The following is a 23,548-nucleotide window of genomic DNA, read 5'->3' as shown; positions in this document are numbered from 1 at the left end:
AACTCATTTCCTTCAACAACCTCTAACATTAACCTGAATATACGAATAGAGAAAAGGTTAATCAATGGTTCTTTTACTTTCTCCTCAGGGTCCCAATGCACAAGCTTGAAATCCACATCGACTAAAGGTTAATTATCTTTTTCATCTTCTCCTCATGCTCCCCAAACCCTATCTTAATATGGGAATAGACTAAAGGTTATCATTCTTACCTTCTTCTCTTCAGGGTCTCAAAGCATAAAACCTTAAACACATAGACTAGAGGTTAATCAGTCTTACCTCTCTCTCCCCTTTAGACTCCCAAGACACAACCTCAATATGCAAATAGAGTAAAGGTTGACAAAGGTTCTCATCTCCTCAGGATCCCAAACCACATCAATATCCCCATAGAGTATATAGTAAAGGTTAATCATCCCTTTCTTTTCTTCTGCAGACTCCCAAGCTCAATATGGGGATTCACTAATGTTTATTCATTCTTGTTCTCTCCCCCTCAGGGTCCCAAAACACATCAATATCCCCATAGACTAAAGGTTAACCATTGCCTTCATCTTCTTCAGGTTCCCAAGGGCTCGAAGTCAACGCCATCGAAGGTCCCAGCGTGGTGGTGAACGGGTCCACAACACAGCTGGTCCTGGATTGCAACTACCAGCTCACGGACTACGACAAGACGAGCCTGGTGGTGAAGTGGTATTTCAAGCGGAAGCCTTACCCGGTGTACCAGTGGATCCCCAACAACGAGCCCCAGGTTGGTAAGGGAGAGTTAGAGGCGAGGGGAAAGAGGGCGAAGAAAAAAGGAGAGAATGATAAAGGGATAAAAATAAAATAGAAGAAAAAGGAAAGGAGCAGAAAAATGACTAAAAGAAAGTGAAAGAGAGAGGTAGACATAAGGATAGACATAATAAGGGCGAGGAAAAGAAAGAGAATGATAGAGGATAAAAATAAAACCGAAGAAAAAGGAAAAGAGCAGAAAAATGACTAAAAGAAAGTGAAAGTGATAGGTAGACATAAGGACAGACATAATAAGGTTGAAGAAAAGGGAGAGAATTATAAAGGGATAAAAATAGAATCGAAGGAAAAGGAAAAGAGCAGAAAAAAGACTAAATGAAAGTGAAAGAGACATAAAGACGGACAAAAGATCAAAGTTAAGAATTTGGGATTGAGGAGAAAGAAGACGAAGAAAAAGAAAGAGAATGACTGGGGATAGAAATAAGATCTAAGTCAAGAATGAGGGATAGAGGAAAAAGAGGAAGAAAAGAAAAAAATGATGGGGGAATAAAGATAAGACTTCTGAAAAGGATGAAAGAATAAGGGAAAGAGAGGACTAAAAGAGACAGACAGACAGACAGACAGACAGACCGCCAGACAGACAGACAGATAGAAAAACAGAGGGAGGTCAGAGGCATAAATGGGAATGAGAGAGAATATAATGACACCAGTAAAATGAAATTCAAAATGCCAAAATAAAACTTACAAAACAGCGATGATGAAATGAATTTAATCAGAAAACATGAACATTTAACATAAGCTGATGAGCCAATGCAAATAGAAAAAACAACGGATGATGATGAAATTTACATGGAAATGGTGATGAAACATTTGAGAGCGTGATGAGTTAGCAGAATAGAGGAAAAGCAGAAAGGGCAAGCAAGGACAGAGGACTATTTCATTAAGCATCGAGGGAGAGGAAACGACGAGGAATGTCAAACCAAACAAGAGACGAACTAAACTTTCAACTCCAAACAATTCTCGCGAGCAATTAAAATCAAGCTCATCCGAGTAAAATCTGGACGAAAATGGCTCAATGCACTAATGGGGAAGCGAAAGAAAACAGCGACCAGAAAGACAGATGGAAAGGTAAGAGGATTTAATCATCTTGTGAGTAATAACAGACTAACAGAACTCCTAATATTTATCGTGAGCAATCAAAATCAAGGTTATCCGACTATACTCTGGGCGAAAATGGTTTATGCACTGATAGGAGAGTGAGAGAAAACGTCTAACTAAGAAGACGAGTGTAAATGTAAGACCTTGCCTAACAACAGAACTCCTAATAATTCTCGTGAGCAAGCAAAATGAAGCTTATCCAACTATACTCTGAGTGTGAAAATGGCTTATGCACTGAGAGATAAGTGCATGAAATCATCTCCTGAATGATAATAGACTACCAATAAAACTCCTAACACTTCTCGTGAGCAATCAAAATGAGGCTTTTCCAACTATACTTTGGGTGAAAATGGCTTATGCACTGAAAGAAAACGCCGGACAGATGGACAAGTGGAAATATAAAACCTTAAAACTATCTCGCGAATCATAATAGACAGACAATAGATGGAAATGCGAGGAGGAGAAAGTTTGAAGCTCTCTCTGTTTGCCCGCCCTCGGAATAATGGTGATGCCTGTCAATGGTAATGCTGAAGGGACTGGGAACTGGGCGCAAGAGAAGCATGAAATAAGAGAAAGTTTTCCCATAGTTACGCGAAGTTGGTGCAGCTGAAGTGAACTGGACAAGACTGTAGGCATTGGAACGTTTGTATAGATGATCGTAACCCTTAAAGTCTGTTGCCTCATGACCTGAAAAGAAGAGGAATCATATACGTAAACATAAACATTAGAAAATACATAAAGCATTAGAACTGGACAAGACTGTAGACATTGGAACGTTTGTATAGATGATCGTAACCCTTAAAGTCTGTTGCCTCATGACCTGAAAAGAAGAGGAATCATATACTTAAACATAACCATTAGAAAAGACATAAAGCATTACAACTGGACAAGACACTAGGCATTGGAACGGTTGTATAGTTGATCGTAACCCGGAATGTCGAAGTGCCTCAGGACGTTAAAAAAAAAAAAAATCACTACATTATATTTCTCCGAGCTTAAATAAGAGTTGTGGTTGAACTTAAACATTAGAAAAGGGGCTCAAATCATTCACCAACCGAACAACAAACATAATAATCAACATCCAGACACATTCACTATTAGAACACAGGAACATTGGAGACATATGAAAGAATATAGGGAAGTTAAAAAATTATGTATGAAATCTGGAAAAAGAGCAAACGAAATACAGAAGCAGATCCCAGGGTGAAAAAACGAGTGACTGAAGTGCCGATACAAAGGTTATGCTTCACCCAATCAACTGAACTGAACTGAACTTGTCGAGGTTCAGAAAAGGTAGACATTCAAATAAACAAAGCATCCAACTTGCACCTACTGACGTCAAGAGAACAGTCACAAATAGAACACTAGTCGAGCGAATTATAAGTTAGATGAAGGTAAACATAAAGAAACAAATCATCCAACTTGCACACACTGACGTCAAGAGAACAGTCACACAAATAGGACATTGGTCGAGCCAGAGAGAAGTTATCCATGAAGGCAATGAAAAAAAATAACGAAAAATGGAAAAAATGAAAAATAAGAATAAGTAATTGAAAAAAACAAAGCATTCAACTTGTACATATTGGCGTCAAGAAAAACACCATTATTAGAACACCTGTCAAGCTAAAGAGAAGTAATCCATGACGGCAATGAACAAAATAACGAAAAATGGAAAAAAAATGAAAAATAAGAAAAACTAACAATGAAAAACAAAAGCAAAGCATTCAACTTGTACATAATGGCGTCAAGAAAACACCCTCTATTGGAACACTTGTTAAGTTAAAGAGACGTTATACATGAAGGTAATGAAAAAAAAAAAAAAGAATAACGAAAAGTGGAAAAAAATGAAAAATAAAGAAAAAATAAAAATGAACAATCAAAACATAAACATAGCATCCAAATTGTATCTATTGGCGTCAAAAAAACACCCTCTATTACAACACTTGTCAAGCTGAAGGGAAGTTATCCATGAAAGTAATAAAAATAAAAAAAATAAAAAAAATAACAATGAAAACAAAAACAAAGCATCTAACTTGTATCTATTGGCGCCACTAATAGAACACTGACCGGGCTAAGTGAAAATAAAAACGAAGGGTACACATTAAAAAAGCATCCACCTTGTACCCACCAACATAAAGGCGATTACAGGAGAAGGTTACGCCAAGAAGACCTTCGGAGCTGAAAACTAACTTAAATATGGACGTACATGAGAAACTTTTGTGGCTCTTCACCGGGAAGAGAGAGAACAGGCTGTCCAGAAACACTTCGGAGCCGGACCAAACTTATACATAATGGCAGACACTTGTAAGGCGATTATCATGACACCTCTCCTCCCGAAATTGACCTCTCTTTCGGCCGCTCCTCTGTACTCTTTTTAGGAGCAGTAAGTAGCGGGCTTTTTTTTTATTATTGTTTTTTTTTTATGCCCTTGAACTGTCTTCTTTGCTGTAAAAAAATAAAGGTCCAGAAACCAACACAGTTATTGACGTCATGGGAAGAACAGAGAACAGACGGCACAAAAACAAGCCCAGGAACACTTTCGGAAAATTTAACATGACGGTAGACACATGTAATTCGAGATAGGTCAGTTGTCAGCCAAGGAACCAACGCCCCTATTACTGTCATGGGAAGAACAGAGAACAGGCAGCACAAGAACAAGCCCAGGAACACTTTCGGAAAATTTAACATGACGGTAGACACATGTAATTCGAGATAGGTCAGTTGTAAGCCAAGGAACCAACGCACCTATTACTGTCATGGGAAGAACAGAGAACAGGCAGCACAAGAACAAGCCCAGGAACACTTTCGGAGCTGGAGCAAACTTTAACATGACGGTAGACACATGTAATTCGAGTTAAGTCTGTTATAAGCCAAGGAACCAACAGAGCTATTGACGTCATGAGTAGAGAGAATAGTCAGTCAAATAACACACTCCAACCTCTAGAAAACTTAGACATGATGATAGACACATGTAAAGCAAGTGTCAATTATAAGCCCAGAAACCAAACCACTTATTGACTTCATGAGGAGCATAGAAAACAATCAGTCAAATAACCCTTTCCTAGCTAGAGCTATTTAAAATTCTAAATCATAAGCTTAAATGAGTGGACTTGTTTTGTCCTCATGTATTTTCGTTGGTTCCTTTACTGTAAAAAAAAAAGAGGCTGTAGTTCGCAAATCAAGGAGAGTGTAAGCTAAAACTAACTTAAAAACGAGCGAACGCACTGCAATACCAGGTCTAGTTCATCGCAAATTAAGCAGAGTATAACAGAGAGTCCATGAACACTTTCCTGAGATATAACTAACTTAGAAATGACCGTCTACATTACAACTGACTCAATAGTCCATCGCAAATCAAGCAGAGTGTAACAGCCGGCTCCAGAACACTTTCCGAACTAAAACTGAAGGCTGTAGTTCATCGCAAATCAAGCAAAGTGTAACACCCAGCTCCAGAACACTTTCCGAACTAAAACTATAGATTGTGGTTCATCGTAAGTCAAGCAGAGTGCAACAGCCAGCCCAATAACACTTTCCCGAGCTAAAACAAACGAAAGAAAGAGCGTAAACAAAATTGATTCCGTCGTTCATCGCAAATCAAGCAGAGTGTATCAGCCAGCTCCAGAACACTTTCCCGAACTAAAACTAAAGGTTGTAGTCCATCGTAAGTCAAGCAGAGTGTAACAGCCAGCCCAATAACACTTCCCCGAGCTAAAACAAACGAAAGAAAGAAAGCGTAAACTAAATTGATTCCGTAGGTCATCGCAAAGCATGCAGAGTGTAACAGCCGGCCCAAGAATTCTTCCTGGACTCAGCCTCAGCGTGTCAGTATAGCGAGCGTCGGCTGTCAGGGTCACAGTCTCCAGACGGGAAAGTCAACTCAACTTTAAAAGAAAACTCCTCCATTAACAAGTTTCCTCGATAGAGTTTAGGGTCGGCCTTCTCCTTTACCAGTGTGAGGGGGGAAGGGGGGAGGGGCCCAGTGGGGGGGGGGTAGGATGGGAAGGGTGCCTGTGTTTGAGTGTGGGGGAGAAGGGGGAGGGAAGAGAATCTGTGAGGGGCTGAGAAAGGGAGAGGATGTGTGTGTAGGGGATAGGGGCTGTGTGTGTGTGTGTGTGTGTGTGTGTGTGTGTGTGTGTGTGTGTGTGTGTGTGTGCGCGCGTGAAGCTACCCACAACGGTGCTACAAAGGCTAAAAGAAAATGTTAAAACGAAAAATTTTGAAGGAGAAAAAAAGAGAAGAAAAAACAGTCTTGAACTCCATGTTTCTCTCTGTCCTGGTAGTTGAGTTTTCTTGTTGACTTGACGTGTTTTTTTTCTACTTTGTGTAACTTTAAAACTCCTCCGGGCGTAGCGTCAAGAAGAATGTCTGAGTGTACTTTTAATTTGTTTTCGTTTGTTACTTTGTCATTTTGTCTGAGAACCAAAATATAACACTTGGTTCCTCCGGTCACTTATCTAATGCGTGTTCTCTCTCTCTCTCTCTCTCTCTCTCTCTCTCTCTCATCTCGAATAACGTATTTCAAAAGAGAGAGAGAGAGAGAGAGAGAGAGAGAGAGAGAGAGAGAGAGAGAGAGAGAGAGAGAGAGAGAGAGAGAGAATTTTGTGAGTGCATGTAAACACCGCGAGGAATTAATACCGTATTTTTGTTTTCGCTTCCTGTTATTTTTCCGAAGTTTGATTTTTCTCGGAGCTTGCGTTGCACATGAATCATTGACGTGCTCGCAGGCGCCCTTTGTGTCTTTTATCAGCCTTGTTCCCTATGCATGCTGCGCGCCCTCTGCCGTGAATGTGGGGATTATTTTATTGGCTATATTTTATTGGACCATTTTATTGGGTTTATGATGACTTCCATGGAACTTGTATTATTGCAGCCTGTACTATTGTTTCTACTGCTATTGTTACTACTACTACTACTGTTTTTTACTACTACTACTATTACTACAACTACTACTACTACTACTACTACTACTTCTATCAACTGTTAAATGATCTTTGTTTTGTTGCCCTATTATTTTTTCTATCATTTTTCTACCATTCTAGTTATTACAGACCCCCAACTACTACTACTGCTACTACCACTACTACTACTATTACTATTACTACTGCTACTGTTACTACTACTACTACTACCACCACCATTTCGTCTTGCTTCACCATTCTCCACATTCTCTCGCGCGGAAGAAGCGGCACTCAAACTCCCATTCTCTCTCGTCTCCATCAGGACCTCGGCATCTTGAAGGGGAGACTCAATTTAAAGTACGAAGTGTCCTCTGATGAATACTCCAAGCACCGCGCTCTCGCCATCCTCAACCCCACCACCGAACTCACCGGGGAGTACACTTGCTGGATATCTTCCTTCGAGAATGAGGACTTCAAGAGGAAAAAGCTGACGGTTTACGGTGAGTACAACTTCGAGTGTTGTTTCTGTTATCGTTATTATTGGGTGCTGTCTTGGGGGAGTGTTTGTCGCGGCTGTTTTGTTTTTGTTCCCCAGTGACGAGTGTTGAAAGATGCTACCGGGAAAAGGATATTGTTGTGTTTGTATTTGTATCTTGAATTTAAAGAGGAAACAGCACAATAAAATATGAAAGGTTTGAAAAGGAATGAAATAGTGGAAAACAACGGGGAGAAGATGAGAAAGAAAAAGAAAGGAAAACGAAGAATCCGATTTTTACTGATCAGTGAAAAAAAAAACTCAGAAAATACCCGACACACAACAGCAGTAAGAAAAAGATTAAAAAAATAGAAAATGGAAGGAAGATCGGTAAAAACAAGAAGGAGAAGAGGAAGAGGAGGAAGGGTAGGAAAGCATTAACCAAAATATTAATAGCCACAAAACATGGTCATTGTCATCCCGAGCTTAATGAACCATTTGTAGCGGGAGTGTTATTGCCGATGACTCCGTGTATTAATATCCTATAGGGAGGAGGAGGAGGAGGAGGAGGAGGAGGAGGAGGAAGAGGAGGACAGGTAGGGGAGGGAGAACGGAAGGTAATATAGCAAAGAGAGAGAGGGAGGAAAAGCGGAAAGGGGAGAGAAATAGGAGACAGAGAGAGAGAACGGAGAGGAATTGGACAGAGAGAGAGGGAGGAAGAACGAGGAGGAATAGGAGAGAGAGACAGAGAGAGGAAGAGAGAGAGGGAGGAAGAACGAGGAGGAATAGGAGAGAGAGACAGAGAGAGGAAGAGAGAGAGGGGTCGAGGGAGGGAGCATCAGGCAAGTCACCCCTCCCCTCATCGGATCGCAATGAAAACGGGGGTCGGTCGGATCACATCGGCGTCACTCATCAACCAGCGCGCCGGGCAACTCCATCAACGGGCCTGTAATGGTAACGGTGTGGCAGGTGTCTCGCGCTCATCAAGATTACTAATGCTTTTTGACCGCTCGTTAGTCAGATGGGAATGTGTGGTTTGTTAATTAATTCCGGTGTTTGTTTTTCTGTTTGTTTGGAATGTTGGAGGAGTGTGTGGGAGTGGGAGGGGGGTGTTGCGTTGTGTGTGTTTGTGTGTGTGTCAAAGTGAGATTTTGTAATACAGAGAGAGACACTGAGTGATATGTTTTGATTTGTGTTTGTGATTTGTGTTTTTCTCTGTGTGTGTGTGTGTGTGTGTGTGGATGTGGGTGTGGGTGTACGTGTTCATCATCCTAATCCACGTGACATTTAAGGATTCCCGCGGAACAATACAATTTCATGAACGTAAATGCGAGTTAATTTGTTTGTGAACGCGCACGGCGGGTGTGATTCTGCGTTCGTGTAATATAAATTGAATGACAAAAAGCTCCCAAAAGGCTCACGGGGTCGTAAAATAACAGGATTGCCATCGGGTTCGCGTCACCCCCGAGCGACATTTTACACTGCTGCTACACTTTTTTTTTCTTTTTTTTTCTGTTCAACTAAACCTGGTCATTGAGAGTGTTACGTGGGAAAAATGAGATTAAGCTGCATTTGGAACGGTTAAGTATCTGCAGGGCACGGGGAAAATGCTTGGAACGTTGCTAAAACAAAAAGGGATGGTATCACACGACAAAATGAGGAAATCGTGTGAACTAGATATTTTGTTTAGACACGATAATAATGATGATGATGATGATGATGTTTCCTTACAAGAGAAAATTTAAAATATCGACGAAAATAAGTAAATGGAATTAGAAAAGTAAATAAAAGTAAGGAATTGGAAATCACGACCATAACAATACTGATGATAATAATAATAGTAATAATAATAATAATGACGATTCTAGACTACAGAGGGTTAAAAATACTTACAAAAATAAGAGGAAAGAATCAGAGAAGTAAATAAAAGTGAGAATTTGACATCACGACAATATTAATAATAATAATAATAATAATAATAATAATAATAATAATAATAATAATAATAATAATAATGACTAGTCTCTAGAAGTTTAAAAATAGCTACGAAAATATGGAAAAAGAATCAGAAAAGTAAGAAAGAGTAAGGAATAGATAATCACGACAACAACAATGAGAGTAAAAAAAAGAACAAGAAAATGATAATAATAATAATAATAATAATAATAATAATAATAATAATAATAATAATAATAATAATAATAATAATAATAATAATAATAATAATAATAATAATAATAATAATAATAATAATAATAATAATAATTCCAAACCAATCCAAAAATCACAAATCAAAACATCGACGCAAAAATCATTCAAAAACAAACAGAAACCTAAATTACATTCCCGGCTTAACCATTCCAGTGTTGCTCTTAAATCACGGGAACCCAAAAAATGACTATAAACCAAATCCGCCAAAATATCAAAGGGAGAGAGGGAGCGTAGAGAGAAAGAGAAGAGAGAGAGAGAGAGAGAGAGAGAGAGAGAGAGAGAGAGAGAGAGAGAGAGAGAGAGAGAGAGAGAGAGAGAGAGAGAGAGAGAGAGAGAGAGAGAGAGAGAGAGAGAGAGAGAGAGAGAGAGAGAGAGAGAGAGAGAGAGAGAGAGAGAGAGAGAGAGAGAGAGAGAGAGAGAGAGAGAGAGAGAGAGAGAGAGAGAGAGAGAGAGAGAGAGAGAGAGAGAGAGAGAGAGGAGAGAGAGAGAGAGAGAGAGAGATTGGTAGAGAGAGAGAGATCTGGAGAGAGAGAGAGAGAGAGAGAGAGAGAGATAGAGAGAGAGAGAGAGAGAGAGAGAGAGAGAGAGAGAGAGAGAGAGAGAGAGAGAGAGAGAGAGAGAGAGAGAGAGAGAGAGAGAGAGAGAGAGAGTAAGGTTAAGGCTATTGTGAAGGGAGAAACGCGGAAAATGGAGGAGAAAATAAAAGAAGGAACGGAAAAATGAAGGAAACAAAGAAAGGAAGAAGTTAAGCAAGTGCATAACCAGAGACAGACAGACAAGCAGATAGACAGACAGACAGACGTTAAACAAACCCGCCAAAGATCAACTCACAGACCACTTCATGTAACCAAAGAGCCACAGAGAGAGAGAGAGAGAGAGAGAGAGAGAGAGAGAGAGAGAAATCCCGCCGCGCTGATTGGCTGCCGTCCCGCCCCGTGAATAGCCAATCATATGGTAATGCTGTCATCAACTTCGGACGTCCCGTGAAAACAGAATTCGGGGCGCCAGTCTTCAGCGATGTGTGTGTGTGTGTGTGTGTGTGTGTGTGTGTGTGTGTGTGTGTGTGTGTGTGTGTACCCCTGCTTTGTTTTGTGTTGTATTTCACTTAGTAACGTTATCATGTGCCAGCTGTTCTTGACACGGAGACTTCGCGGGAACAAACTTGCATATAAATCTTTCTTGCCATGTTGCATCACTTATTAGGTATCACGCATATTACCTCTGTAAGTGATCGTGTTGTTATAGTGAGGGTGAAGAGAGAGAGAGAGAGAGAGAGAGAGAGAGAGAGAGAGAGAGAGAGAGAGAGAGATGGTGAGTGTAGGTTACTGTGTGTGTGTGTGTGTGTGTGTGTGTGTGTGTCGTTGAGGTTAATTATCTTTGTAAGCCACCACTGTGTAATGTATACTCTCTCTCTCTCTCTCTCTCTCTCTCTCTCTCACGGATTCGGAAATACATAACATAATCACTCCCTAATTGATATTTTCGAGAGAGAGAGAGAGAGAGAGAGAGAGAGAGAGAGAGAGAGAGAGAGAGAGAGAGAGAGAGAGAGAGAGAGTGCGTTTGTGTGTGTGCGTGTGATGATCGAGGTATTTATATGTGTTTTAAACCGCTTTTACCTGCAGTCTGACCAAACCCCCTCCTAACCCTCCCCCCCCCTCCCCCCCTCAGGTGTTTTGGGACTTCAGGTCACGCAGCGCTGCAGCTAATTTCGCCCTCGACAAAAATGGGTTTTATTTGCACGCCTCTTATTGTTTTGAAATGCGCGACTTCATATTTATTTCTCCGCTAATGGAATCATCGTAGTATAAGTGAGCGATGTAGCACAGACAACGTCATGGTGGTTCGCGATATTTTCTTCGTAATATGAGAGTGGAAAGATCGTAATATTAGTGAACGATGTAGCACAGGCAATATTATGGTTGTTCGCAATATTTTTTTTCGTAATTTGACAGTTTATATATCGTAGTATCAGTGAAGGATGTAGTACGTATGGCGTTGTGGCGGTTCGTTATATTTCCTTCGTAATATGACGGTAGACACATCGTAGTATTAGTGAACGATGTGGCTCAGGCAGTATTATGGTCGTTCGTAATACTGTTTTCGTAATTTGACAGTGGATTTCGTAGTATCAGTGAAGGATATGGTACGTGTGGCGTTGTGGCGGTTCGTTTTATTTCCTTCGTAATTATGACGGTAGACACATCGTAGTATATGTGAACGATATAGCACAGGCAGCGTTATGGCGATTCGTTATATTTCCGAAGTAATTTGACGGTGAAACTGCGTCTATGATATGAGTGAACGTTGTAGACAGGCAGCGTTATGGTATTTCGTTATAATTCCTTCGTAATCTAACAGTGAAAACATCGTAGTATGAGTGAGCGATGTAGCACAGAATGCGTTATATCGGTTCGTAATATTCTCTTCGTAATTTGACGGTGCAAGTGAGCGTGAGCGTCCCGTTTATTGTTTTAGGCATTTCAGTATCGTATGTAAATTATGCATTCGGACAGACTACTGCAAACATATATATTGCGTTGTGCATTAGGGGGCTTAATTGAACATGAATACACATATTTATTATTATAATGCCCATAAATACTCTGCCTTTGCCCGGCCATTAAGCGCTTAGAAACGGAGCGCGGCGAAGCTTTATGGCCACACAGTATTATAACACAGCCAAAAAAAAGGTCGGTTTAGTCTTTAGTTTAAATATGTTAGTTGTCTTTTTGCTCATGTCTAATTTTCCGACATACAAACACATGCATGGAGAAGCCAGTAGGTTAGGTTAGGTTAGGTTAGTGTTAGTTATCATTTTGCTCGTGTCTAATTTTGCGACATACAAACACATTCATGGAGAAGCCAGTAGGTTAGGTTTGGTTATGTGAGGTTAGGTCCCTCTCTAAACCATTCAATACACAAAGTAAAGGAAAGCAAACAAGTATAGAGGTAGATTAACAACAGGTGGGCGAACACATCAGTAAACCAGCCACTGAAAACATGTATAAAGAAAACGAAACCTAAACGTAATAGAAACCCCGTATACAGAGAACCCAATACTCTTAAACACTCAAAACACAGTGTAAATTTAGGGAAAAGTAAAAAAGAAAAATGTAAAAGTAGATTAACAAACATGTGGGCAGACATTATTGAGTAAATCACTCATTGAAAGATGTGTAGTAAAATAACCTAGACTTAAAAGTCTCCTATAAACAGTTCATACACAACGTAGATTTAGGAGCAAGCAGACAGGTCTGAAGGTATAACAAACAGGTGGGCGAACACTAACTAAACCAGCCACTAAAAGATATATAAAAAATATATATATAACCTCAACCTAAACGTCTTCTTAACATTTGGTACTCAACGTTGATTTAGGGGAAGCAAACAGGGCGATTAACAAGACTTGGTAAGCAAGACAAAACTATAACAAAACCAGCCACTCACAGATGCATAAAAGACCCAAACCTAACCTTAAAAACACCTTATCATTTAGATTAACAAGACAAAGATGCATAAAAGACCCAAACCTAACCTTAAAAACACCTTATCATTTGGTACACAACGTTGATTTAGGGAGAGCAAACAGGAAGATTAACAAGATTAGGTAAGGAAGACCAAGAAAACCAGCCACTCAAAGATACATAAAAGACCAAAACCTAACCCTGAACGTCTCCTTAACATGCATCACTGTCCCCTTTCGCCGCCCTGAGAGAGAACGAACCGCCGCCAGATGTCAGGAATAGCGACCCTCACCTCACACTAATTTCCCCGCTGCCTTCATTAGCATGTGCGCACGTCACCCGTCGCTCCCCCCGCCGCCCGCATTTCCATAGCGATGATGAACATAATTCGTAATCGCAGTTCAGTCTGGTTAATATTCAGTTCGATTTCTGGACGCATTGGTTGGCGGGGGTATTAAACCGGATAATTACCGTGGCGCTGCTTGTCTGTCTGTGTGTGTGTTTGTGTGTGTGTGTGTGTGTGTGTGTGTGTGTGTGTGTGTGTGTGTGTGTGTGGATATAATTACGTTTGGAATACACATTGTTACTTTAGTTCAGCTCAAATCTAGTCTGAATTACATATTAAGCTGTGGGTTATTTTATCTATATATCTTTATTTTTTGGATAATATATAACCGTTTATCTTCTTTATTTTACCATTTTCTCCTCTTTACTAATAGCTGTTTTGTATCTCATTATTCTTTCAGTCTCTCTAACTCATTTTATCCACTTAGTTTTTCTTCTCTTAACTTCCTCTTTTATGTACAACCTTCCGGTCTTCATTGCTTTCTCTCTCTCTCTCTCTCTCTCTCTCTCTCTCTCTCTCTCTCTCTCTCTCTCTCTCTTGCCCCCTCTTCCTTCTCTCTCTCCCTCCCACCCTGCCTCCAGATCATCATTCATTTGTTTCCCATCTCTTTTACTCATTTCATCCACTTACTCACTTTCCATAACCTCCGCCGCTAGTCTCCGTTGTTCTCTCGCTCTCGCACGCCGGTCCCCTTCTCTGTCTCTTCTCTTTCTCCCTCTCTCCCCAGCTTCCAGCCCGTCATTTGTTTCCCATCAGGCGGGCGGCGGGCAAACACGGGTTCTTGGCTTCGGTGACGTGGACAGACTTTGAGGGAATCCATAACAATCCGGCTTGATCGCTTCTCAGCTATGCGAACGCCTGCCCGGGGAGCATTCATTTCCGGCAACGACAGAGAGAGAGAGAGAGAGAGAGAGAGAGAGAGAGAGAGAGAGAGAGAGAGAGAGAGAGAGAGAGAGAGAGAGAGAGAGAGAGAGAGAGAGAGAGAGAGAGAGAGAGAGAGAGAGAGAGAGAGAGAGAGAGAGAGGAGAGAGAGAGAGAGAGAGAGAGATAGAGAGAGAGAGAGAGTGAGAGAGAGAGAGAGAGAGAGAGAGAGAGAGAGAGAGAGAGAGAGAGAGAGAGAGAGAGAGAGAGAGAGAGGTCAATCGGGCTGCATAAGGGCGTGTGTGCTTGTGTGTGGGTTTGACGTAAACAGAGAGAGGTTTATTGTTTGTGCCTGTGAGTGTGTGCGTATTTGAGAGAGAGAGAGAGAGAGAGAGAGAGAGAGAGTTGAAGCATTGGAGATGACGCCTGAAAACTTTTAAAGAAACACGAGGGAAATCGATGCTGAGAGAGAGAGAGAGAGAGAGAGAGAGTATATAGGCTGTAGGGGGAAAATACTGTCACCCAGATCTGTGTGTGCGCGATTCTCTCTCTCTCTCTCTCTCTCTCTCTCTCTCCTATTCTCTTCTTGACCTTTTTCTCTCCTAACTTCCCTCTTCCTCTCCTTTCACCACTCCTCCTCCTCCTCCTCCTCCTCCTTCTCTCCCTCACATTCTCCCTGATCAGTGAACTCCCATCATCTTACTATAACTTCGTAGATTACGCCAAGAATTTCAAAATTTCTCCTGAGGTAAGTGGGGTGGAGAGACATGCGAGGAGGAGGAGGAGGAGGAGGAGGAGGGCGAAGAAGAAGAGAAAGAATAGAACTAGAAGAAGAAGGAGGAGGAGGAGGTCTATGTTGCCAAATATCTTCTTTTAGGCAGCAAACTTATATTTAGGCTTCTTCATAGGCCTACACAAGCATAGTATTTCTCCTCTCTCCCTTCCTCTTCCCTCCTTCAATCCGTCTTTCCTTCCTCCCCTTCTTCTCCTCCATTCCTCCTCCTCCTCCTTTCCCTCTCGCCTCATTAGGGAAACTTCGGCTGGGCACTTGAAAGCTCTGCAGGACTGATGGTGAAGAGCCGGAGATGTGTTGTCTCTTCACCCGTCTCCTCTACTCTTTCTTTATATTTTGGTTCTTTGTTTGGGTTTCTTATACCTTGTTCTATGAGTTTTCTTCTTCATTGCCAACTCTCTGCTTTTTTTCTCGTTTTCTACCTCGTTTTTGGTCATTTTTGTCCTTGTGTTCTGTTTCTCCTCTTTCTCTTCCTCCTGTTCCTTCTGTTTCTATTCATGGTACTTCTTGTTTTGCGGGTTTTCTCTTCTTTATCATCAATATTTCTTTCTCTTCTTCTTTTTCTTCTTTTTCATCCTCTTTTTCGGTCTCTTGCTTCGTCCTGCTGCTCCTCCTCCTCTTCCTCCAACTCCTCTTCCTACCTTATGATCCTCCTCCTCCTCCTCCTCCTCCTACTCAAATACACTCTACTTCCTCTCAGTTTTCGTTCTCCTTTTCGCTTCCGTTCTTGAATGACACTGCAGTGAGAGAGAGAGAGAGAGAGAGAGAGAGAGAGAGAGAGAGAGAGAGAGAGAGAGAGAGAGAGAGAGAGAGAGAGGCTTATTTTTCATCCCAAATTTAAACTTTTTCCTCACTTTTTTTTCTATTTTGAAGTTGTGTCTTTTCCACTTTACTTTTTTCTTTACTTTCATTCTCCTTCTATACACCCTTTATTTACATAGTTATTCCGCTATGTATTTATCTATTATGCAGTTTAAGTTGTCTATTGTAATGTTTTAGATACTGTAAGAATGTAAGATTTGTAAGATTTAGAACTGTGAAACGTGAAAAAAATGGTGTGTTTGTTTAGTAAATATTGCTAGTGTTTCTTTTTTCTGTTTTTCTGTTTATATTTCCCAGCCTAGATCACACGTTCTGTCGTTGTGTGTGTGTGTGTGTGTGTGTGTGTGTGTGTGTGTGTGTGTGTGTGTGTCAGTCTGTTTGTTAAGTCTGTCAGTATCTGTACCGGTCTGGATGGATCTCTCTCTCTCTCTCTCTCTCTCTCTCTCTCTCTCTCTCTCTCTCTCTCTCTCTCTCTCCCTCTCTTCTCTTCTCCAATTTTCTCTTCTCACTCTTTCTGCACGCCTCCCTCCTCCTACTCTCCCCCCTCCTCCTCCTTCTCCTCCTCCTCCTCCTCCTCCTACTCCTCCTCCTCTTCCTCCTCCTCCTCCTCCTCCTCCTCCTCCTCTTCCGTCCATTACTTCCACTTGCCTCTTAGCGTTTCTTTAATCTCCAATATGTTTGCTCAACTAATTGCCTAACTGCTCTTTTTGGCCTCACAGAATCCCTCTTTTTATATATATACTTTTTTTTCCCTCTCACTTTCTCACTCTCCTTCCCTCCACACACACACACACACACACACACACACACACACACACACACACACACACACACACACACAGTCACTTTAGCTGATCACGTTTCATATTTGCCTTTTCTCTTTCTTTGTCTCTTTTTCCTTCTTTGTTTCTCTTTCTATATTTTTTTTCTCTAGTTTATTTTCTTGGTTGACTTTAGTGTATTATTGGTTTACGTGTTTCTGATATTTTTGTTTGTTTGTTTGTTTTTTTTGCTCAGTTTCACCGTTTCATCTTGTCTTCATAAATTACTAGTGTTTCCTTTCATCCTCGGTCTTGTCTCAGTGTCTTTTTTTTCCCTTCACTCGCGTTTATTTTCTCAGCGTTCAGTCAGGCGGCCAACACACGCTCTCTCTCTCTCTCTCTCTCTCTCTCCTTTTTTTTATAACACGTTTTTTTCTTGTTTGACGTCGTTTCTCTTTTCTTACATTTTTTCTACTGTGTTTTTTCTTTACTTGTCTCCTTTCTGTTCATCATCATCGTCACCGTCTCCTATTTCCCCATCTTTTCTTTTCGTTTTCTTTCCCTTCCCGTGTTCTCTCTTTTGCTATCGTTTCATATCTTCAGTTCATGTTACATTTTTTTTTTTACTTTAATCCCTCATTTTCACTTTATATTCCCTGTCATCTCCTTTTTCTCCTTTACTTTTAATTTTTCTTTCTCTTCTTTATTGTTTGTTTTGGTATCTCTTCATATTACTTTTGTTTTCTTTCTCCTGTGTGTTGTTTTTTTCCTTTTATTTTTTTAACTGAATCCCCTATTTTCTGTCTCCCCTCCTTCTCATCTCCTATCTCTTCTTCCCCCGTATATTTTGTCATTCCTTACCCTTTACTCTAGCTCTCCCGTTTTCCTCCCTTTCGGCCTGTTTCCTTTCCTTCTCCTTCCCTTTCTCTTTCCTTCCTCCCTTCTTCCCTTTTGGCCCTTCCTGTATGCCTTCTTGCCTCTTCTGTCTCCCTTTCTCTTTCCTTCCTTCCTTCTTTCCTTTCGGCTTTTCTCCTTTCCTCAGTCACTCCTTCCCTCTCCTCGCCCCCTTCCCTGTTCTCTACTCCCTCCTCCTCCTCCTCCTCCCACGCGTGAATGGAGGGTCACATCTTTTCTCTAGATATTAACTTCCCCACCTCAATTTTCTCTCCGCCTCCTCCTCCTCCTCCTCCTCCTCCTCCCCCTTAATGAATGGCTCCCTTAATGTGACTCTTTTACGGTCACCAGAGAAAAAAAAAAAAAAAAAAGAACGAAGGAGGAAAAAAAAGTCTCCGTCGGTTACTGGTTTTGTTGACGCCTTGCTATCTTTTGTTCTCTCTCTTTTGTTCCTTCCTCTTCTTTTTTTTTTTGTTGCTTCTGGTTTTGTTTTGTTTGTGTGTTTGTGTGTTGTTATTGTTATTTGTTTACTTAGTTTTTGTTTTGGTTTAGTGGTGGTTATTGTTTTGCCTGGTTGTCGTCTTTTGTTTTTGTTGTTATTTTCTTCCGTGTGTGAGATTTCTGTTGTTGTCATTGCAGTCATTGGTATTTGCTTTGTTTTGTTATTTTTGTTTTTATGATTTTCAGTGATCCTATTGTTTTGTTTATTCGTCTTGTCTTGTTTTTTTCTTGTTTCGGGATTTTCTTCTTTTGTTTGCGATATAATTTTGAGTTTGTTTGTTTTTACTCTACTTATTTATCTACTCGTTTTTATTAACTTTTTTTTTTTTTTGCAATTGGAAGAGTTACTAATATCCTGTTTTGTCCTTTTTCTTTCTTTCTCTTGTTATGTATCACTCAATATTTTCAGATTCATTTTTTTTAGTTTTTTCACTGGGTATATTTTTTTTCTGGGTATTTTTCACTGGGTATATTTTTTTCTCTGGGTATTTTTCACTGGGTATATTTTTTTCTCTGGGTATTTTTCACTGGGTATATTTTTTCTCTGGGTATTTTTCACTGGGTATATTTTTTTCTCTGGGTATTTTTCACTGGGTATATTTTTTCTCTGGGTATTTTTCACTGGGTATATTTTTTTCTCTGGGTATTTTTCACTGGGTATATTTTTTTCTCTGGGTATTTTTCACTGGGTATATTTTTTTCTCTGGGTATTTTTCACTTGGTATATTTTTTTCTCTGGATATTTTTCACTGGGTATATTTTTTTCTCTGGGTATTTTTCACTGGGTATATTTTTTTCTCTGGGTATTTTTCACTTGGTATATTTTTTTCTCTGGATATTTTTCACTGGGTATATTTTTTTCTCTGGGTATTTTTCACTGGGTATATTTTTTTCTCTGGGTATTTATCACTGGGTATATTTTTTTCTCTGGGTATTTTTCACTGGGTATATTTTTTTCTCTGGGTATTTTTCCCTGGGTATATTTTTTCTCTGGGTATTTTTCACTGGGTATATATTTTTCTCTGGATGTTTCTTGGGTTTGCTTTGCTTAGGTTTATTCCGTATGACCTATTTTTTTAAACGTTCATTTTTCCATAAGTCCAGTTTTGCAAGTGAAAGAAATGTCCAAAACGATATTCTTCCCTTTTTCATATGATTCCTTATTTTTTTCCTTTTTTTCGCGTAGTTACAATGTGATGCCCCCTCTCTCCGTCTCCGCTCCTTATTTACAATGGGTAACTTTCATATTTTTCTCCCTTCCCTCGTTTTCTTTCATAAGCTCTCCTATATTTTTTTCCCTCCCTTTGATATGCAAGACGGCAGAGGAAAAGGGATCGTGGGGTAAAAAGTAGCGCTCTCTCCATTGTCATCTCCACTTTATCCTCCTCTTCTTCCTTCTCCTCTTCCTCTTCTTCCTCGTCGTCCTCTTCTTTCTCCTCCTTCTCCTCTATCTCCTCCTCCGTCTCACCTTCCATTTCCTTCATCATGCACCTCATCCTCCCTCTCCTCCTCCTCCTCCTCCTCCTCCCTGGTAAGATGAAGAAGGCTCCGGAGCAAGATGAAGAAGAATGAATATTGGTACGCCTCTTCCTCCTCCTCCTCCTCCTCCTCCTCCTCCTCCTCCTCCTCCTCCTCCTCTTCTTCTTCTTTCTTCTCCTCCACCTCCTCCTCCTCCTTTTCTTATTATGTTGGTTTTGTTACACTCATATTTTTCTTTAACTATTTCAGTCTAGTCATATTCCTGTCTGTCTGCTCTCTCTCTCTCTCTCTCTCTCTCTCTCTCTCTCTCTCTCCCCACCCCCCTCACTTCCCTCTCATCACTCGACATCCCTCTCAACTATCATATTGCCATTTCTCTCTCGCATGTTCTTTTTCACCTCCTCCTCCTCCTCCTCCTCCTCCTCTAGGTGTCACGTTACAAGGGAGGAAGTCCTTTCGTTAGGGTCTTCTTGCTGTCTTTTGTTCGCTGTTTTCTAAGCCTGTAATGTGCTGATTCTCTCTCTCTCTCTCTCTCTCTCTCTCTCTCTCTCTCTCTCTCTCTCTCTCTCTCTCTCTCTCTCTCTCTCTCTCTCTCTCTCTCTCTCTCTCTCTCTCTCTCTCTCTCTCTCTCTCTCTCTCTCTCTCTCTCTCTCCCTCTCTCCCTCCCACCCTCTCCCTCGTTGTTGAGATGTTACGTATGAAGGACTTGGGTATCTGTCTATTTGTTTGCGCCAAGAGACAAATGACTGAAGTTCCGCATGAAAGAAAAAAACTTACACGTGTCCCTAGTATAAAAAAAATTGAAGCAAGACATTTTTTTTCAGCTATGGGACTTGAACAAAGTGAACAACGTCTCTTTGTTTGCTTTAAGAGACAAATTACTGAAGTTCCGCATGAAAGAAAAAAAACTATATGTGTTCCTAGTATAAAGAGAATTGAAGCAAGACATTTTTTTTTATCCATGGGACTTGAACAAGGGTACGCGACTCCGGTTTCATCTTTTTTTTGCGCTGCGAGAAATTACTTTAGTTTCACATATAAAAGAAGCCCGTAATATGTTCCTTGTATAAAGAGAGTTGAAGCAAGACTTTTTTTTTTTCTTTTTTTTTTAGCTTTGGGACTTGAACAAGGGGACCAACGACTTAGGTTTCATTTTTTTGCGCTGAGAAAATTACTTTAGTTTCACATACAAAGGAAGCCCGTAATATGTTCCTTGTATAAAGAGAATTGCAGCTTGTCATATTATTTTAGGTATGGGACTTAAACACGCAGTCACACGGAGAGGAAGAACTTACGATGTTATTTTTTTGTGGTAAGACAAGAATGATTAAGTTACGTACTGAAAGGAAGCTTGTAATATGTTCCTAGTTTAAAGATAACAAGATATTTATTCATTTCTATCTGTGGGACTTTTAATTAACGCTTAGTAATCTATAGTTAAATCATTTGTGGTGCGGATGTTTAGTACTTGTCTGTTGGGTATACTGACACCAAACCACAAAGATAGAAGAAGGAAAATGTCCGGAATAAAAGTTAAATACATTACTATAGTCTGTTCACTTAAGTCTGACCCAAGCTGACAACATAAACCTAAGCGTGTTTGTAAGCTGAGTGCTGATTGGCTACTGGTATGGCTTCCAAGTTTTCTTTAATCTCTGTTTGTGTTTATCTCACGCAGCACTTTGCTAATCTGAACTGCGCTTACGAACACGCTTAGGTTTATGTTGTCAGCTTGGGTCAGACTTAAGTGAACAGACTATAGTGAATGTCTTTCCCCAGAAGTTAAACCAGAGTAACCTCCCACCATCCTTAGAGTAAACGAAGGCAACCACCAAAGAAAAAAAAAAGAGATTATGTATTCAGTCTTCGAAGGTGATCTCTCTTTTGGCCTCTCGTTCTTTTTTTTTTTTCTCTTTCTTTCTTTCTTTTGCCGGAACAGCGTTTTGCGGACTTACTTTTTTTTCGTTGACGTTTATGTTTTTTAGCCTTTGCGCTGCCTCCGTAGCTGTAAAAAAAAAGTCTTTTCAGTTTAGGCGTAAAAAAAAGTCTTCTCGGTAATAAAAGTCAGTAAAAAAGTAAAATATAGTAAGAGGAAAAGTAAGTAAAGTTAAAGTAAGCAACAGTAAAGTAAGCAAAATAAGTAAAAAGTAATAAGTAAAAAGGTCAATAAAAAAACCCCTCAATTCAGCTGTAAAAAAAAAGTCTTCTCCGTTTAATCAGGTCACTTTCGACGCATCCAGAGTAGAATCCCTTATGATGACCATCTCTAGCAAAACATCCATCATCTTCCATCTTTTCCCCAATTACAAGATGCCTCAGGGGAAGGGTCACCTCTCAGGCCCTACGGAAAACAATTATTTGCGGCCATCAATCCTTTTCAGACTCATTATTCCGCTTAATGAAGATCCGAAGAGCGTCACGCCGCAGTCCCCTAACGGCAAAGGAAGGAACCAAGACGCCGTTCATTTGTTTACCTTCGAAGGCTGATGGCGAGGCGCGTTACACGGCTGAGTGATGGATCGGGCGGGGAAGATGAAACTGGAGGAAGGAAGAAAGGAGGATGGGAAGACGAGGGAAAGGAGAAAGGGAGAACGAGGGGCGAAAGGAGCAAGAGACGGCGAAGGAAGGAGGGAAGGAAGGAGAAAGGGATGGGTAGGAAAGTAAGGGGAAAAATGAAACTGAAGGAAGGGAAGAAGGAAGGAAGGGAGAAGGTTTTGGAGGGCGAAGAAAGAGAGGGAGGATGAAAGGGGTGCCAAGGAAAGGAGGGTGGACGAGGGAGTAAGAAGGAATTAAGAGACGGTGAAGGAAGGAGGGAAGGGACTGTGAGGAAATGAAGGGAAGAGTGACAAAAATACATGAGAGGGCCATTGAAGAAGTGAAGAAGGGAAGATAATGAAGGAGAAAACGAAAACAATGGAAGGTGAAGGAACGTGGGAGTCTGAGGAGAGGTGAGGATAATGAGGACAGACAGAAAGTGATGCAAGTGAAAGGAAGATGAGGAGAGTGAGGGAAGAAGAGAAGACAAAAGAAAAAGGAGGAGGGGAGAGAGAGAGGGAAGACAATGGATGCTTTTGAAACTAGAGAGGAAAAAGTAAGTGAAGGGAAGTTTAGTTTAATGAAGAGAGAAGAAAAATGTGTCGGTAAGGAGGAGGAAAAGTGACATGGAAGGAGGGAAGAGGAGAGAAAGGAAACAAGAATTACAGATTGAAAGGATAAGAAATAAGGTAAAGAAGGTGAGTGAAGACAATAGAGTAATGACGAAAGAAGAAAAAAAGGGTAGTTAAGGAGGAAGAAAACTGATGATAGAGGAAAGGAAGAGGAGAAAGGAGACAAGAATGAGAGTTTGAAAGGAAAAGAAGGAAGATGATGAAGGTGAAATAAATAGCAAAGATAAAGCAATGAAAGAGGTAGAGAGTGAGTGAAAAAAGAAGATAGAGGAAGGGAAGAGGAGAAAGAAGACAAGAATGAGAGTTTGAAGGGAAAAGAGGGAAGATGAGGAAGGTGAAATAAATAGCAAAGATGATGAAAGAAGTAGAGAGTGAGTGAAAGAAAGAATATAAAAGAAGTGTAGTTATAGTCGGAAGAAAAGTGATGATAGAAGAAGGGAAGAGGGGAAGAAAACAAGAACGAAAAAAAAAGCGTAGTTAAGGAAGAAGAAAAGTGAGGTGAAGAACGTGGAAAGAGAGAAGTAGAATGAAGCGAAAAGAAGAGAAAAGGTATAAATATCCAAACCAATTACACGTCACAACTGTTATCAAGCTGTCTGGGGAAAGTCACTCGAGCAAGACACACAGCATGCATAACAAGCCATCCCTCAGTGTCCGCTTCGTAATCTAGGCAACAGGGAACACCATTTAGCCGTGAAAAAAGACAGATTACACTAACAATAAACAAGCGTATCTCATCACCCACGGCATGAACACGACTCCACCCTACACCATCACCACCACCATCATCACCACCATCACCTCTACTAACATCACCGTTTAGATTCTTCACTCCTTTTTTTATCTTTCTTTTCCTTTGCTTTTCCTCACCTTACGAGACTTCCACACACGGTCATAATACATTACGATCACCACTATCACCACCATTACAATCATCATCACAGTTAAATCACAGCAATAACAACCACATCTACACCATCACCATCACCACTACT

The 23,548-nt window shown here is 40.5% G+C and overlaps 1 protein-coding gene across 1 annotated transcript in view; it reads left to right on the top strand.

Moving 5' to 3' along the window:
• Positions 1 to 547: 547 nt before the first annotated feature.
• Positions 548 to 23,548, top strand: part of LOC126996955 (uncharacterized) — a gene marked incomplete at its 5' end in the record, with an annotated part of 103,404 nt that continues 80,403 nt past the window's right edge. The window contains 2 exons of the mRNA XM_050857908.1: positions 548 to 742; positions 7,102 to 7,279. Coding sequence (XP_050713865.1) covers positions 548 to 742; positions 7,102 to 7,279 — 373 coding nt within the window. The remainder of the gene's footprint in view (positions 743 to 7,101; positions 7,280 to 23,548) is intronic.

The sequence above is a fragment of the Eriocheir sinensis genome, chromosome 11, assembly GCF_024679095.1.
Source record: "Eriocheir sinensis breed Jianghai 21 chromosome 11, ASM2467909v1, whole genome shotgun sequence".
Lineage (NCBI taxonomy): Eukaryota > Metazoa > Arthropoda > Malacostraca > Decapoda > Varunidae > Eriocheir > Eriocheir sinensis.
Note: the sequence above shows the minus strand (reverse complement) of the source record. Positions and strands in the feature narration are given on the sequence as shown.